A 13,085-nucleotide genomic window follows, 5' to 3' on the forward strand; every position below is an offset into this window, starting at 1 on the left:
ACATTTAGATGTCTTCTTTCCAGAATAAGTAGCCTAGTGGTGAAAAGAATTGATTTCTTATTAAAAGCTTTGCTGCATTGTTTCAATTTGTAGGGGTTCTTTTCTGTATAAATTCTGTTGTTAATAAGGTTTAGTCTTTCTTTTTTAATGTTTATTTTTTAGTTGTAGTTGGACACAATACCTTTATTTCACTTATTTATTTTTATGTGGTGCTGAGGATAAAACCCAGGATCTCACACATGCAAGGCTAGCACTCTACCACTGAACCACAACCCCAGCCCCAAGGTTTAGTCTTTCTTTAAAAGTATTATCACTTTATTCACATTTCACATTCAACAGCATGTCTTCTGCTGTGGTGACTAAAGTTTTATTTTTTATTAAAAGCTTTTCCACATTATTCACATTTGTAGGGCTATTCTCCAGCATGAGTTCTGTTGTGGTGAATAAGGCCTGTGATTTTTGACCAAAAGCTTTGCCACATTCTTTACATTTGTAGGGCTTCTCTCCAGTGTGAGTTCTGCTGTGGCAAATAAGGTGTGATTTTTGACCAAAAGCTTTGCCACACTCTTTACATTTGTAAGGCTTCTCTCCAGTGTGAGTTCTGCTGTGGCAAATAAGGGGTGATTTTTGACCAAAAGCTTTGCCACATTCTTTACATTTGTAGGGCTTCTCTCCAGTGTGAGTTCTGCTGTGGCAAATAAGGTCTGATTTTTGACCAAAAGCTTTGCCACAATCTTTACATTTGTAGGGCTTCTCTCCAGTGTGAGTTCTGATGTGGCGATTAGGTATGATTTTTGACCAAAAGCTTTGCCACAATCTTTACATTTGTAGGGCTTCTCTCCAGTGTGAGTTCTGCTGTGGCAAATAAGGTGTGATTTTTGACCAAAAGCTTTGCCACATTCTTTACATTTGTAGGGCTTCTCTCCAGTGTGAGTTCTGCTGTGGCAAATAAGGTGTGATTTTTGACCAAAAGCTTTGCCACAATCTTTACATTTGTAGGGCTTCTCTCCAGTGTGAGTTCTGCTGTGGCAAATAAGGTGTGATTTTTGACCAAAAGCTTTGCCACAATCTTTACATTTGTAGGGCTTCTCTCCAGTGTGAGTTCTGCTGTGGCAAATAAGGTCTGATTTTTGACCAAAAGCTTTGCCACATTCTTTACATTTGTAGGGCTTCTCTCCAGTGTGAGTTCTGCTGTGGTAAATAAGGTCTGATTTTCGACCAAAAGCTTTGCCACAATCTTTACATTTGTAGGGCTTCTCTCCAGTGTGAGTTCTGCTGTGGCAAATAAGGTCTGATTTTTGACCAAAAGCTTTGCCACATTCTGTACATTTGTAGGGCTTCTCTCCAGTGTGAGTTCTGCTGTGGCAAATAAGGTCTGATTTTTGACCAAAAGCTTTGCCACATTCTGTACATTTGTAGGGCTTCTCTCCATTGTGAGTTCCTCTGTGGTAAATAAGACTTTTTTTTTTACTAAAAGCTTTGCAACATTCTTTATATTTGTAGGGCTTCTCTCCAGTATAAATTATCTGGTGATGGACAATGCCTGAGTTTTTATATGATTTCTGGTCTTCACTCTCACTTGTAGTTTTCCATATTTTCTTTTGTGGGAAATAGTCAAGATCACAACTTCTATATTTTGCACTTATCACTTCATGAAATATATGTTTTAGGCCCTTTTCTGGTGAATATTCTTGGATATGATTAGGAGTCATGGCTGAAATAAACAAAAATAAAAAAAAATACCTATTAGTCAGGGATAAATATATTTTGCATACATAACATGAAATTAAGTAAAAATAAGTACATCAGGAGTGTAGCAGATTAGTAAGTCCAAAGTCACCATAAATCCAAAAAAACTATATTAGTTCAAAAAAAAAAGGAAAGAAAAAATTACCTTGAGAATATTATCCAAATTCTTGTAGAGACCACATTATCCAAGAGGACTACATCATTAAGAAAAGTAATATAATAAAGTGTAGAAAAGTATCATTAACAGCCTTTTGTCCTTCATAAGATAGTATTGTGTATTTGGGAAATATCTACCAGCTACCTTCACTGTCAGTAGAATAAGAGAAATGTAAAACATATATAAACATTTATGGTTTTTTCAAAGAGTGTCCAAAAATGCTTTTTGTCTACCATGACATGGAGACATGAAAATAGCTAGTAGATTTTGAGTGATAATACCATAAATATTCAACAAGGATAAAGAGGCAATGGACTCTTAAAAAGAAATATGAACAAAAAATTTACTAAGAAATATACACATATGTCTATAAAATTTTTCATAAAAACATTTTAAAAGACAATAAAAACCTTGCATACCCTATGGCCATAATATTTGGATGAATTCAACACATGACAGTCAAGTATAATAAATTGATTTTTATATTTTTACATTCATGTGATGAGAATTTCCTTTATTGACAAATACAACTTTGTTTATTTATAAATATATCATGGTATTTTATACTATATATTCAAGGTAAAATGACTAAATAGAATGAATTAACAAAATCATTATTTCATATAATTATCAATTTTGTTCTTACAAGGTATTGTATTCCTTCTACTAGTATTTATGAAGAACATAATACACTCACTATGTGGTAAAATAAAACTCTTGACCCTATTATGCTCAATAAAATAAAAATATGGAGACTTTTACTATAATATCAACCCTACACAAAACACAGTACCTGGTGAGCAAAATTTTGCTCACTAAATTTCTGACTTCCACATGTGAATCAAATGCTCCTACAACTTAATATCTGCCTGCCACCTTTCACTTAATTCAAAGTACTGCATATATTTCTTATAACACTTTAAGAGACAAAATATTTTATAACTAAGTAATAATAGTATATAAGTACATATTTTTAAACATTTGACACTAATGGGCACACACATTGAGTCCCTAGCTTTAATACTGAGAAAAATTTTGGCACTAAACACAAAAGCAGAGGTATCTCTTCAATTTTCTGATTTAATTGTTCATGGATACATATTTAGTACTGGCAATTCTGGATCTTTAGGTCATCCAACTTTTAATGTTTCATATGTAATGCTTGAGATTACCCCAAAAATTCTATATCATGAACTACAACACAAGTCTTCTTAAAATTGTTTGAGCCATGCTGTTTCTAAATTTCTGTGACTTCTCTCAAATATGAAGTACTTTTGCATGGCCTCCCAATTAGCAAATATTACAAGGATGCAGCACTGTTCTTGCCTATTTTTATTTATTTAAGTCTATATTATTTTTCCCGAAAATGGACTATATAATCTACTGCTGGCTCTTTTAATGAACAAATAAAAAATAGTACAGCAAATATAAACAAAGAGAAGCATGGCTAAATACAAGTTACAAAAAAAGAAAAATAAAACATTAATAATTTAACATTAGGATAATGACAGTTATGAATTACTCAAAGAACACTAAATAACTATTTTTAAAAAGTTTAGAGACTGAAATTGAAAAATATTAACATCAATGAGCACAATGTTTATGTGAATAATTCTTTATGAAAAAATGAGAGGGCCATTCCTAGTGTGCAAATCTGAAATTCTACAAATATGGGAGAGGCTTATCAAGCAGTACCAAGTGTAAGACAAGTCTAAGCAACTTGTAAAATACTGTAAAAAATAAAAATCTATAGGATATATAAAGAGAAGTGTTATATATATATATATACTGTGTTTTGTGTAGGGTTGATATTATAGTCAAAGACTCTCTCTCTCTCTCTCTCTCTCTCTATATATATATATATATATATATATATATATATATATGAAGTGTGAAAAGAATCCAAGCATGCCACATTAAAAAAACAATGATCCAGAAATTAAATCACTAATCAAAATTTAAAAAATAAAAAAATATATATTAAAAAATTACAAAGTAGAAGTATAATGATTTATTCACTTCAAAATATTTATGATTACTAATGCATTATTGCAAAACACAAAACAAAAGAAAAAAATTACTAACAGAATTGAATCTAAAAAAGAAAATATCAAGTCAGTTCCAGCAGAGAGCATGGAAAGTAACCAAGCATGATCTGCTCCTAGAGGCCCTATTTGTTTAAAGATGGATAATGCTCCTGCCTTTACATCTCATCCTTTTGCACAATTTTTAATCAATGAGATATAGTTTTAAATCATGAAATTTCTCATAATTCTTTTGGACGAGCTTTTGTTGAGTGAGCAAATTGTATCCTAATACTTGCCTTTTAAAACAGAAACAAACAAAGATCTAGCCTCTCTTTTATTAATATGCATTAAATATTGTTTTATTTACACTTAATGTGCTCAATATACAACATAAAGTTAATAGTCAAAATTGGTCATCTGCATTGAATAGACATTTTATTCTCAAACAGCCATTACCAATAAAATTATGTAATATATGAGGTTCCACCTGACCAGCATGACAAGATCCTATGCCTTTGATCACGTGGGGAAAAGCATAGACTGCTACACTTATGCCAACATGTCCTGTTTGGACTCTAGCTTCATGCTTGAAAAATAGCAATTATAAATGTACATCAGGGACTTCACAAGCTGATTTCTAAGTTTCTTTTAACCCTGGAAGATAAGAGGTCATCCAAACAAGAGAATAATCATTCTCGTCAAAAGAGGAGAAACATTAAAAGAGGACCCCAAAATACTTGAATTCTAGTTACTTGGGGAGATATAAAACCATTAACAGCCTCAGCTCAAGAGGTGTTGGCTAAAATGGGGTTAGAATGTACTCTAGATAACTTTGTTACTGCTTTGATTGCTAAACTCACACAAAACTCTGTAAATGCTTTGGTCTTAATAACAATTTTGCTCTGTTTTTGTACACCAGCTCTGGGAAATTCAGTCCTGTCAGATCCTGGACTTCTAGAACCCATTACAATATCTTGACTCACTTGCATAAAATTGTTATATACCTGCAAAAATGTCTCATGGTATTCATTGTTGTCTTAGCAGAATAATGTGTCCTTACCATCCACATAGTATTTAATAGGTCACCATCCTGTGCAATTTATTCATAAAAGATCTATTCCTCTTGATAAAAACTGTGATGATTCAGTGAAGCTTCTCTCTAAGGCATAATTTAACACTTTGACATTCTCCTTGGTTGGTTTACCTGGACTAGCTCTACCAGCTTATGAAATTACTATGAAACTCGCCTATGCTATCATAAACAGTATTATTCATGCCTCAATGGATGTAAATATGCTTAATGAAGAACAAAAACAACATTGTAAAGCCATACTTGACAATCATGCTGCAATTGATTGTCTGTTATTGTTACATCATAAAGGATATCAGAAGTTTAGTACCATGTGTTCCTTCAATTTAAGTTATAATAGTGATTTTATTTCAAAAGACTTATATTACCTTAAAGATATAATTAATAAGGTTCAACAAGATGATGGATTTTGGACTTGTTGGATTGGTTAGCTTCATGTATACTCAATTTCATCTGGGCCAAAAATATTCATAGGTGGATGTTTACTGATGTTGGCACTTGCTGTTGTCTATGCCTGCCCTATTTTTTGCCCCCACCAGCATTAAGGAGATAAGTAATATTATTTATTCAAAAGGCCTTTAAAAAGAGAGGAGGTATTAGGTATTCTGACCTTCGAATAGACAGGAAAGTGTGGGGGTAATTGTAACTGGCACCCTGAGTCCCACAATTGTAATGCCCAGAAGTTTCTCCCTGAAGCTATTAAGACAACTCTACAGGTGCACTATCTAGTTTCTGTGGTAATGCCCTTAGGGAGAAGGGGCTCTATATTTGTATTAACTGTACCTAATCTTGGTTAGCTAGCACTTGGGGTTAAAGAAACACTGGGTTAGAATGTAGTCATGGTATCAGAAGCTATGTAATTTTGGGGTAATATATGAGCAGCTGTTAAGAGGGGTGGCCAGTTTTTTTCTTTTTTTTTCCTTTTCACTGTATGTGTGTGTCTCTCTCTTCTGTTTGCCCCTTTAAAGGTTTCCTCACAAGAAGATTTGAAACACATCATGCTGGTCCTCACAACAAAAGGTAGGTTTTGATGGTTAATCTGAATAAACTGGGACATCACTAAAGAAGAAAACAGAGAACAACAAGGAATTTGAAAAAGTGATAAATATAGGGCAGTATGTGTTAAATGATTACAATCAAAATGAATAAACCTAAGCTTCTAAAAATTTCTTCTGAAGGATAACTACTCTTTCAAAATTTTTTAGTTTGGTTTTCTCCTTGACATTTGAATGACTCAACTGTGTCCCCTGCTATGTGTAGTCTACAATAGTTTACATCACTAAATTATACTAGGTACTACTTATCTAAAGTTAAGGATGTGTAACACACAAAGAAAGAGACAGATTAAGGAGTAAAATTATATATCTATAAATCTATCTTTATATATATATATATATATATATATATATATATATATATATATAGAGAGAGAGAGAGAGAGAGAGAGAGAGAGAAATATCTGTACTAAAAATGCCCTTTTTCTTTGAAACATAAATCTGAAACTCATTTTTATAGAGAAGTTCCCAGAAGATACTCTGCAACAGAAGTAAATTAAATAATAATTAGTAATTAATAATTTTAAAGGGAAATTAAACTTACCCAGGAAGGCCAAGTTTCTATAGTTCTCTAGCATCACATCTCTATATAAATTTTTCTGAGCAGGCTGAAGGCATTCCCACTCCTCTTCAGTAAAATCAATGGATATATCCATAAATGTTAACAGTTCCTAAAATAAGAATAGGTAAATAAATAACACATTGACTACAGGAATATTTGCACAGTCTGTAATGTAATTACAGTTGAAATTAGAGTTAGTAGACTATCATGTACGTAGTGTTTTGTAACACAATGATACTATTATCTACTTCTGCAGAAAAAGTGATTTAATTTCAAAAAAGTATACATACTCCACATTTATGAAACACAATATAAAACTCACGCATTATCACAAAAATGTATATTTTGTAATTTTTTATATCTTGATCTAAATTATACATATTTTTCAGATGAGAAAATCATGGTAATTAAGAAAGGGAATCCTCAAATTTTAATTGTACAACCACTAATCAGAGATTTACTAATGTGTAGAATCTTATTTGTTATTTCTCTGATAGAACTGGCTATTCTGAATGTGTAGTGAGATCTCTAGTAATTCCAATATCAATGGTATAAGAGAAATTTTGAAATGTAACAAGGTAGACAGACCACTAAATGGAAATATTTAATAGTTTATATAATTCAAACATTTTATGGTTTTTATGTATGTTATTAATATAAAAAAGCAACAATCCTGTTTAAATTTTCCTTTTTATAATTTTAACATTTTTCAACATACAAAATTGTGTGTATATATATATATATATATATATATATATATATATATATATATATACAAACTTTGATCAATGTTTATATTGTATGATATTTATAATGGAATATACATATAGCTCTTCAAACAAATATAATTTTTTTTATTATTTTATTGGTTCTTTCTAATTCTACCTGACAGTAAAATCGATTTTATGGTATTATGCAAGCATGGGATATATCTTATCCTAATTAAAATCCTGTTCTTGTTGGTGGCTACGATGGTAGGATTCACTCACAGATATATATCTTTTATATTTCTATCCTTGTCTTTTTTATTTATTTATTTATTTACTTATTTTTGTTTACCATTGTGCAATCTACTGATCTTCTTTTCTTACCCTTCCCCACTTTATGAGCTTTAGATTTCACATATCAGCAATAACTTTCAACTTTTGGTTTTATAGAAATTGTTTGTTTTACTTAGCATAAAATCTCCAGATTTATCCATTTCCTGGCAAATGTCCTAAAGTCATTCTTCTTTATGGCCGATTCATACTTTATTGTGTATATAAGCAACAGTTTTTTATCCTGTCATCATTGAATGGACCCATTCATCATTGAATGGTTGGTTTTATAGCTTAGCTATTGTGAATTGTGCTGCTGTAAACATTAATGTGGCTGTGTCAATGTAGTATGCTGATTTTATGTCCTTTGGGCATATACAGTACAGTCAAAAAACTGGGTAAAATTGTGGTTCCATTTCTTTAACAATATCCATAGAGGTTATTATGTTTCACTTAGACCTCCATACAGCTGGAAAAATTGGAATTCATCTATACCTGAGGTGAAAATAAAACATACAAAAAATTAGTAAGCCAAAAAATGACTAGAATTTATTATCAAATTATCCATCCCAATAAAAAGTATAATTTAAAAACTAAAAGTAAAGAAAGTCTTAAGCAAAAGAGCAAAATTAGAAGCTATTAAAGATAAACATAACAAAGAGTTACCAGTATCAATGTTGGTGCTTTTAAAAAGCAAATGAGCCCAGTCTAGTAATGGACAACTGTAGTTCCAGTGACTGAGGAGGATAAGAAAAAAGGATCATAAATTCTAATACAATATTATATATATATATATATATATATATATATATATATATATTATTGAGCAACTTAGTGAGGCACTTAGCAACTCAGCAATACTCTGTCTCTAAATAAAATATTAAAAAAGGACTGAGGATGTGGCTTTATTGTTAAGCACCCCTGGGTTTAATCTTCAGTACAAATTTTTTAAAAGCAGATACAACTTAAAAAGCACTAGCAAAATTGAAAATTCAACAAATAAAAATTATATCAATTATACAGTATATAATTACAAATATAGGCATATATAATGATTTCTCACTTGATGGAAATACACTCTGGAGAATTTATCCTCAGAATCTTGTGCAATTTTCCAATTCTCTGAGTGCAATGACAGAATCTAGATGGTATAAACTCATACATGGATAAGATATTTGCTAGATACATGGTTGTACATAAAGTCTACTGCTGACCAAAATACCATGATGCCAAATGATTGATGTTATGAAGTAAAATCAATCAGAGTAAACCTCATAATAAAATAAATGGTGGAACTACAGAAAACACCAACAACAAAATTCTTAAAACATGCTAGGATATTCGGAAAAGAGTGTGATAATAAAATGCTATTTTATCCCTTCACTCATAACACATAACAACATATTTTGACACATTAAATGCTGAATATAAGTTATTAATAAATAATACTTAAATATATAAGAAAGTAGAAAGCTCAAAAGTTTACATACAAAAGATAGGGTTCATATGGTGGTGCACACCTGAAATATCTACTATTCTGGAGTCTAAGGCATGAAGTTCAAAATTTAAGGCCAACTGAAGAAATTGAGCCAACCCCATCTGGAAATAAAGTTTAAAACACAGCTGAGAATATGCTCAGCATTAAGACACTTTGGTTGAATCCCTAATATCACAATAGAAAAATATATATATTTTTTTTGTTTTCAAAATTACACAATATAATAGACTTAAACTTATGAATTACAAAATATTAATACAAAAAATCTATTCATCAAATGATTACATTAAAAGCTGCAAAACTGACAAGTTAAAAAACCCTAATTTCCTCACATATAATCAAAGACATATAAGAAGAAAAAATACAACAGAATGCAAAAGAAAACCAGAAAATTCTTGAAGAGTCACTTTAAAAAGGATATATCTAAGTGTTCAATAATCACAAAAACTCAAAATCTTTAGAAGTTAAGTAACATTGAATAAAATCACATCATATAGATGAATTAAATAGTACTGATGAATATGTGGAATAAATGCATTCACAAAAAAGGAAAATAATAATTTAAGCTTTTATTATCCATTTGTAGAAACTGTTTTGTAATCATATGTATATGATACACCCATACAGGAAACAGAGAGTAAAATTACAGCAAATGTACATGAGAATACAGCCACATTCTTCCAGAGTTGAAACCAAGGGGCATGGCTAAAGAGGAAGAAGTAATTATTAAATTTTGTAAAATGTAAATTCTAGGAGCTAGAATTTTTGTTGATGTATTATATCCAGTTTGACAAATACTATAAAATACCATGTATGTTTTATGCTGATGTCACATGAATGTTGCATTTCATATGCAAGTATGTTTACAAAAGGAATATGCAGTATTTGAGAAAATAAAAATACAGAAAAGAACATAAAAGACTCAAATATTCAACATATTTAAAAGGATAAAACTATTATAAAAATGATCATTTTTCCCAAGGTACCCTTTAATAATAACTGGTCATAATTTTACCATTCTTTACTTTTTGTTAAAGAAGAAATCAAAGCAAAAACTTCTAAAATTTTCCTGGAAAGATGAATGTATATAAAATTAGACAAGTACTCTCTCATACATAAGAGCAAATGTACTAGTGATCATTACCTGACACTAATGCATGTTATAATACTACAACAATGTAGTAATTTTAAGATAAAGAAATCACAATAGAGAAAACTACATAGGACAGTTCATATGTATGCAAATATCTTTTTATTGTTAACAATTATAAGTATATAAATCAAAACATATCAATAAAATATTTAATGTGAATGAATGCTACAATCCAACCTCAAGGTAGATGTTAGAATAAAAGGCATAGATTACAAAAGCGACTTGTGTGCAGAATGTGTGTGACACTGGAATTATACACAAGCATCAACCAAAGAGCAGATATAAAGAAAGATAATTTTAAAAAATAAAATAAAAATAAATAAAAGCAGAATATAAGCCTCCCTCCATTTATGGATACACCAAATAAATATATACTCCTGTTTTGAGTCCTTCTAAAAACTGTAAAGGAAATAGAGGCACACAAATTGGAAAACTGAAAAAAAAAATATCGACCAAGAGATAAGTAGAATGCACTTGAAGATTTTGCTGATTTGAGCAATATGCAAAATTACTGGAACAAAATGTCCAAATCCAGTGTTAATATAAATAAAGGAAGATTGATTTGGGTTTGAAATATATTATTTAACTCTAAATTGCCTGTAGTTTAAATGCTACAGAGGAAGTACACACAGAGGAAGGAATAAGATATAAATCAGTATTTACTCCAGGGGGGAAAAATAAGTGGTTTTCTATGGCCATGCAAGATCCATGGGCTTTATCCCATTAGACCAGAGTGAAAGAGGTGTTAAATCTTAAGGTAACCCCTTAATCCCTTAGAGGGATTTGCCAACATTCTCTAAAAATGCAAATAGCTGTTGCTGACAGTCGAACTTTTATCTAGACAGTACCAAAAAATTAACAGGGAAATATAGGCCACCACTGAAAGCCAAAGTGGCAGTTTAGCACTTCCTGAGCTCTCTCACCCAGCTCACTTTACTAATAACACCAGACCTAACCAATTCTTTCTGTAAGTAATTTGTCCCGATATTAATTTTTCCATTCAATGGACTACATCTGAAACCTCAAAGCATTGAAAGCACTGGTAACTGTGCAGGTGCAAATCTCCCTAGAACAAAAAGGAGTGTTTTCACATTGGTGTGCAAACACTATAATGGGCTAAAATCTCGAATATTAGTGAAGAAAAATTGTTACAATCACAGATCCCTCTTTATTTCTAAAATAGATGCACATCAATATTTTTCCAGTGAGCATAAGGCACACTGGAATCTAAAAAGCTTGCATCAGAATTTTAGTGGACCATCCAACTATAAGATTTTCTGCATGAACACAGCTGTTAGAATGGCTACTCTCAAAAAGTGGAATGGTAAGTAGTACTCCAATTATATGAATATGGAAGAAAGAAACACTGTGCTAGACTATAAAATTAGTGAAGACATTTAAAAAAATGGAAGTTGAGAGTTCTCTTAGTTATTTCTTTGAGAAACTAAGCTCTCTACATTTATACTGCTCTTGAACAAGAAAAGCCCCAAGTACTGATCTGGACTTATGAGAGGCATTAGATGTGCCAGCTGTTGAATCCTCATATTACATAGTTCTGAAACACAGTTCCAGGAAAATACCAGAGTAGGGAATGAGAATGCTCTCATATACATTCCACAAAAGGAAATCTGAGCATAAAGACACTCTGACAGGTTGTCTGCCTTTGGAGACACAAAGGAAGAATAGAAACACATGATTTTTCCAAGATCAAGTGATTCTTCTTTACTTTTCAATCATATAAAATGCTCATAAACAACAACAACAACAAATTTTGCTTTTTTTTTTCTATGGTAGTGGGGATTTGAAACATCAGCATGTTAATTCTGGGCTACATACCCAGCCATGTTTTAAAATTTTGAGACAGGTTTTTCTAATTGTCTAATTAGTCTACATAAATTCCTGATATTTACCCTGAAATTGCACTCTTACTGACTTAGCCACTTGAGTCTCTGGAATTAATATGCATGTATCATTGCACCCAGAGAGAAAAAAATACTTTAAAGTCTCATCCGGTTTTTGGTATAACAATTGAAAATACCATGTTCATTTGAAATACAATATGGGTAAAGTAACTGATAATACTGAAAAAATGTAACTGATAATACTGGAAAAGGGGGAAGTTGTCATTGAACAGGAAGCTAAAATTTTATATATAAATACAACTCACAATACTGGGACATAAATTTAAAATCACACTCAGCAACTGTTTGAAGATAAAAAAATTAAAAAGTACCAGGTATGTAGCTAAGTGGTACAGTACCTCTGGCTCAATCCAGAATACCACAGTCTCCAAAAAGAAGGAGAATGAATTCAGGAGGAAAGAAAAACTGAGATACATATAGAGTATCTCACCCCCCTCCTGGAGGAAAAAATACATGGAGTTGTGATTGTGATGATCTCCTCACTCCAGAATCCACAACACAATCTGAGAAGATTCAGAAATATTGCCACAAATGTTCTCACATAGAATTTAAGGTAGGGGCTGAAGATATTCTATAGGATACTATAGGACTTCCAGTGTCTACTGTTAATATATGGTCCAGTTGACTGGCTCATCAAAATTAAAGGCTGACCTTTCTCAGAAAAAGATACAGGACTGCAGAAACCAAAAATTACACCAGGGATTCTAGCCAACAATTGCCAGTTCCCACCATAGTCAGTGCAGCCAGTTTCAACCAGACTCACCATCCAGTCTCAGGATTTCACTGCACACTCATCATTTACTGTATTTTTGGAACCATGTGTCCTCTCTATAAA

The 13,085-nt window shown here is 31.5% G+C and overlaps 1 protein-coding gene across 1 annotated transcript in view; it reads right to left on the reverse strand.

Moving 5' to 3' along the window:
- Positions 1 to 751: 751 nt before the first annotated feature.
- Positions 752 to 13,085, reverse strand: part of LOC124091846 (zinc finger protein 320-like) — a gene marked incomplete at its 3' end in the record, with an annotated part of 29,071 nt that continues 16,737 nt past the window's right edge. The window contains exons 2-4 of the mRNA XM_058578890.1: positions 8,344 to 8,414; positions 6,623 to 6,749; positions 752 to 1,714 (exon numbers count right to left, since the gene is read on the reverse strand). Of these exons, the coding sequence (XP_058434873.1) occupies positions 752 to 1,714; positions 6,623 to 6,734 (1,075 nt within the window). The remainder of the gene's footprint in view (positions 1,715 to 6,622; positions 6,750 to 8,343; positions 8,415 to 13,085) is intronic.

Source organism: Marmota monax, unplaced genomic scaffold (genome assembly GCF_021218885.2).
Source record: "Marmota monax isolate L192 unplaced genomic scaffold, Marmota_monax_Labrador192_F-V1.1 WCK01_AAM20220418_F8-fsc01665, whole genome shotgun sequence".
In the NCBI taxonomy this organism is placed as follows: Eukaryota; Metazoa; Chordata; class Mammalia; order Rodentia; family Sciuridae; genus Marmota; species Marmota monax.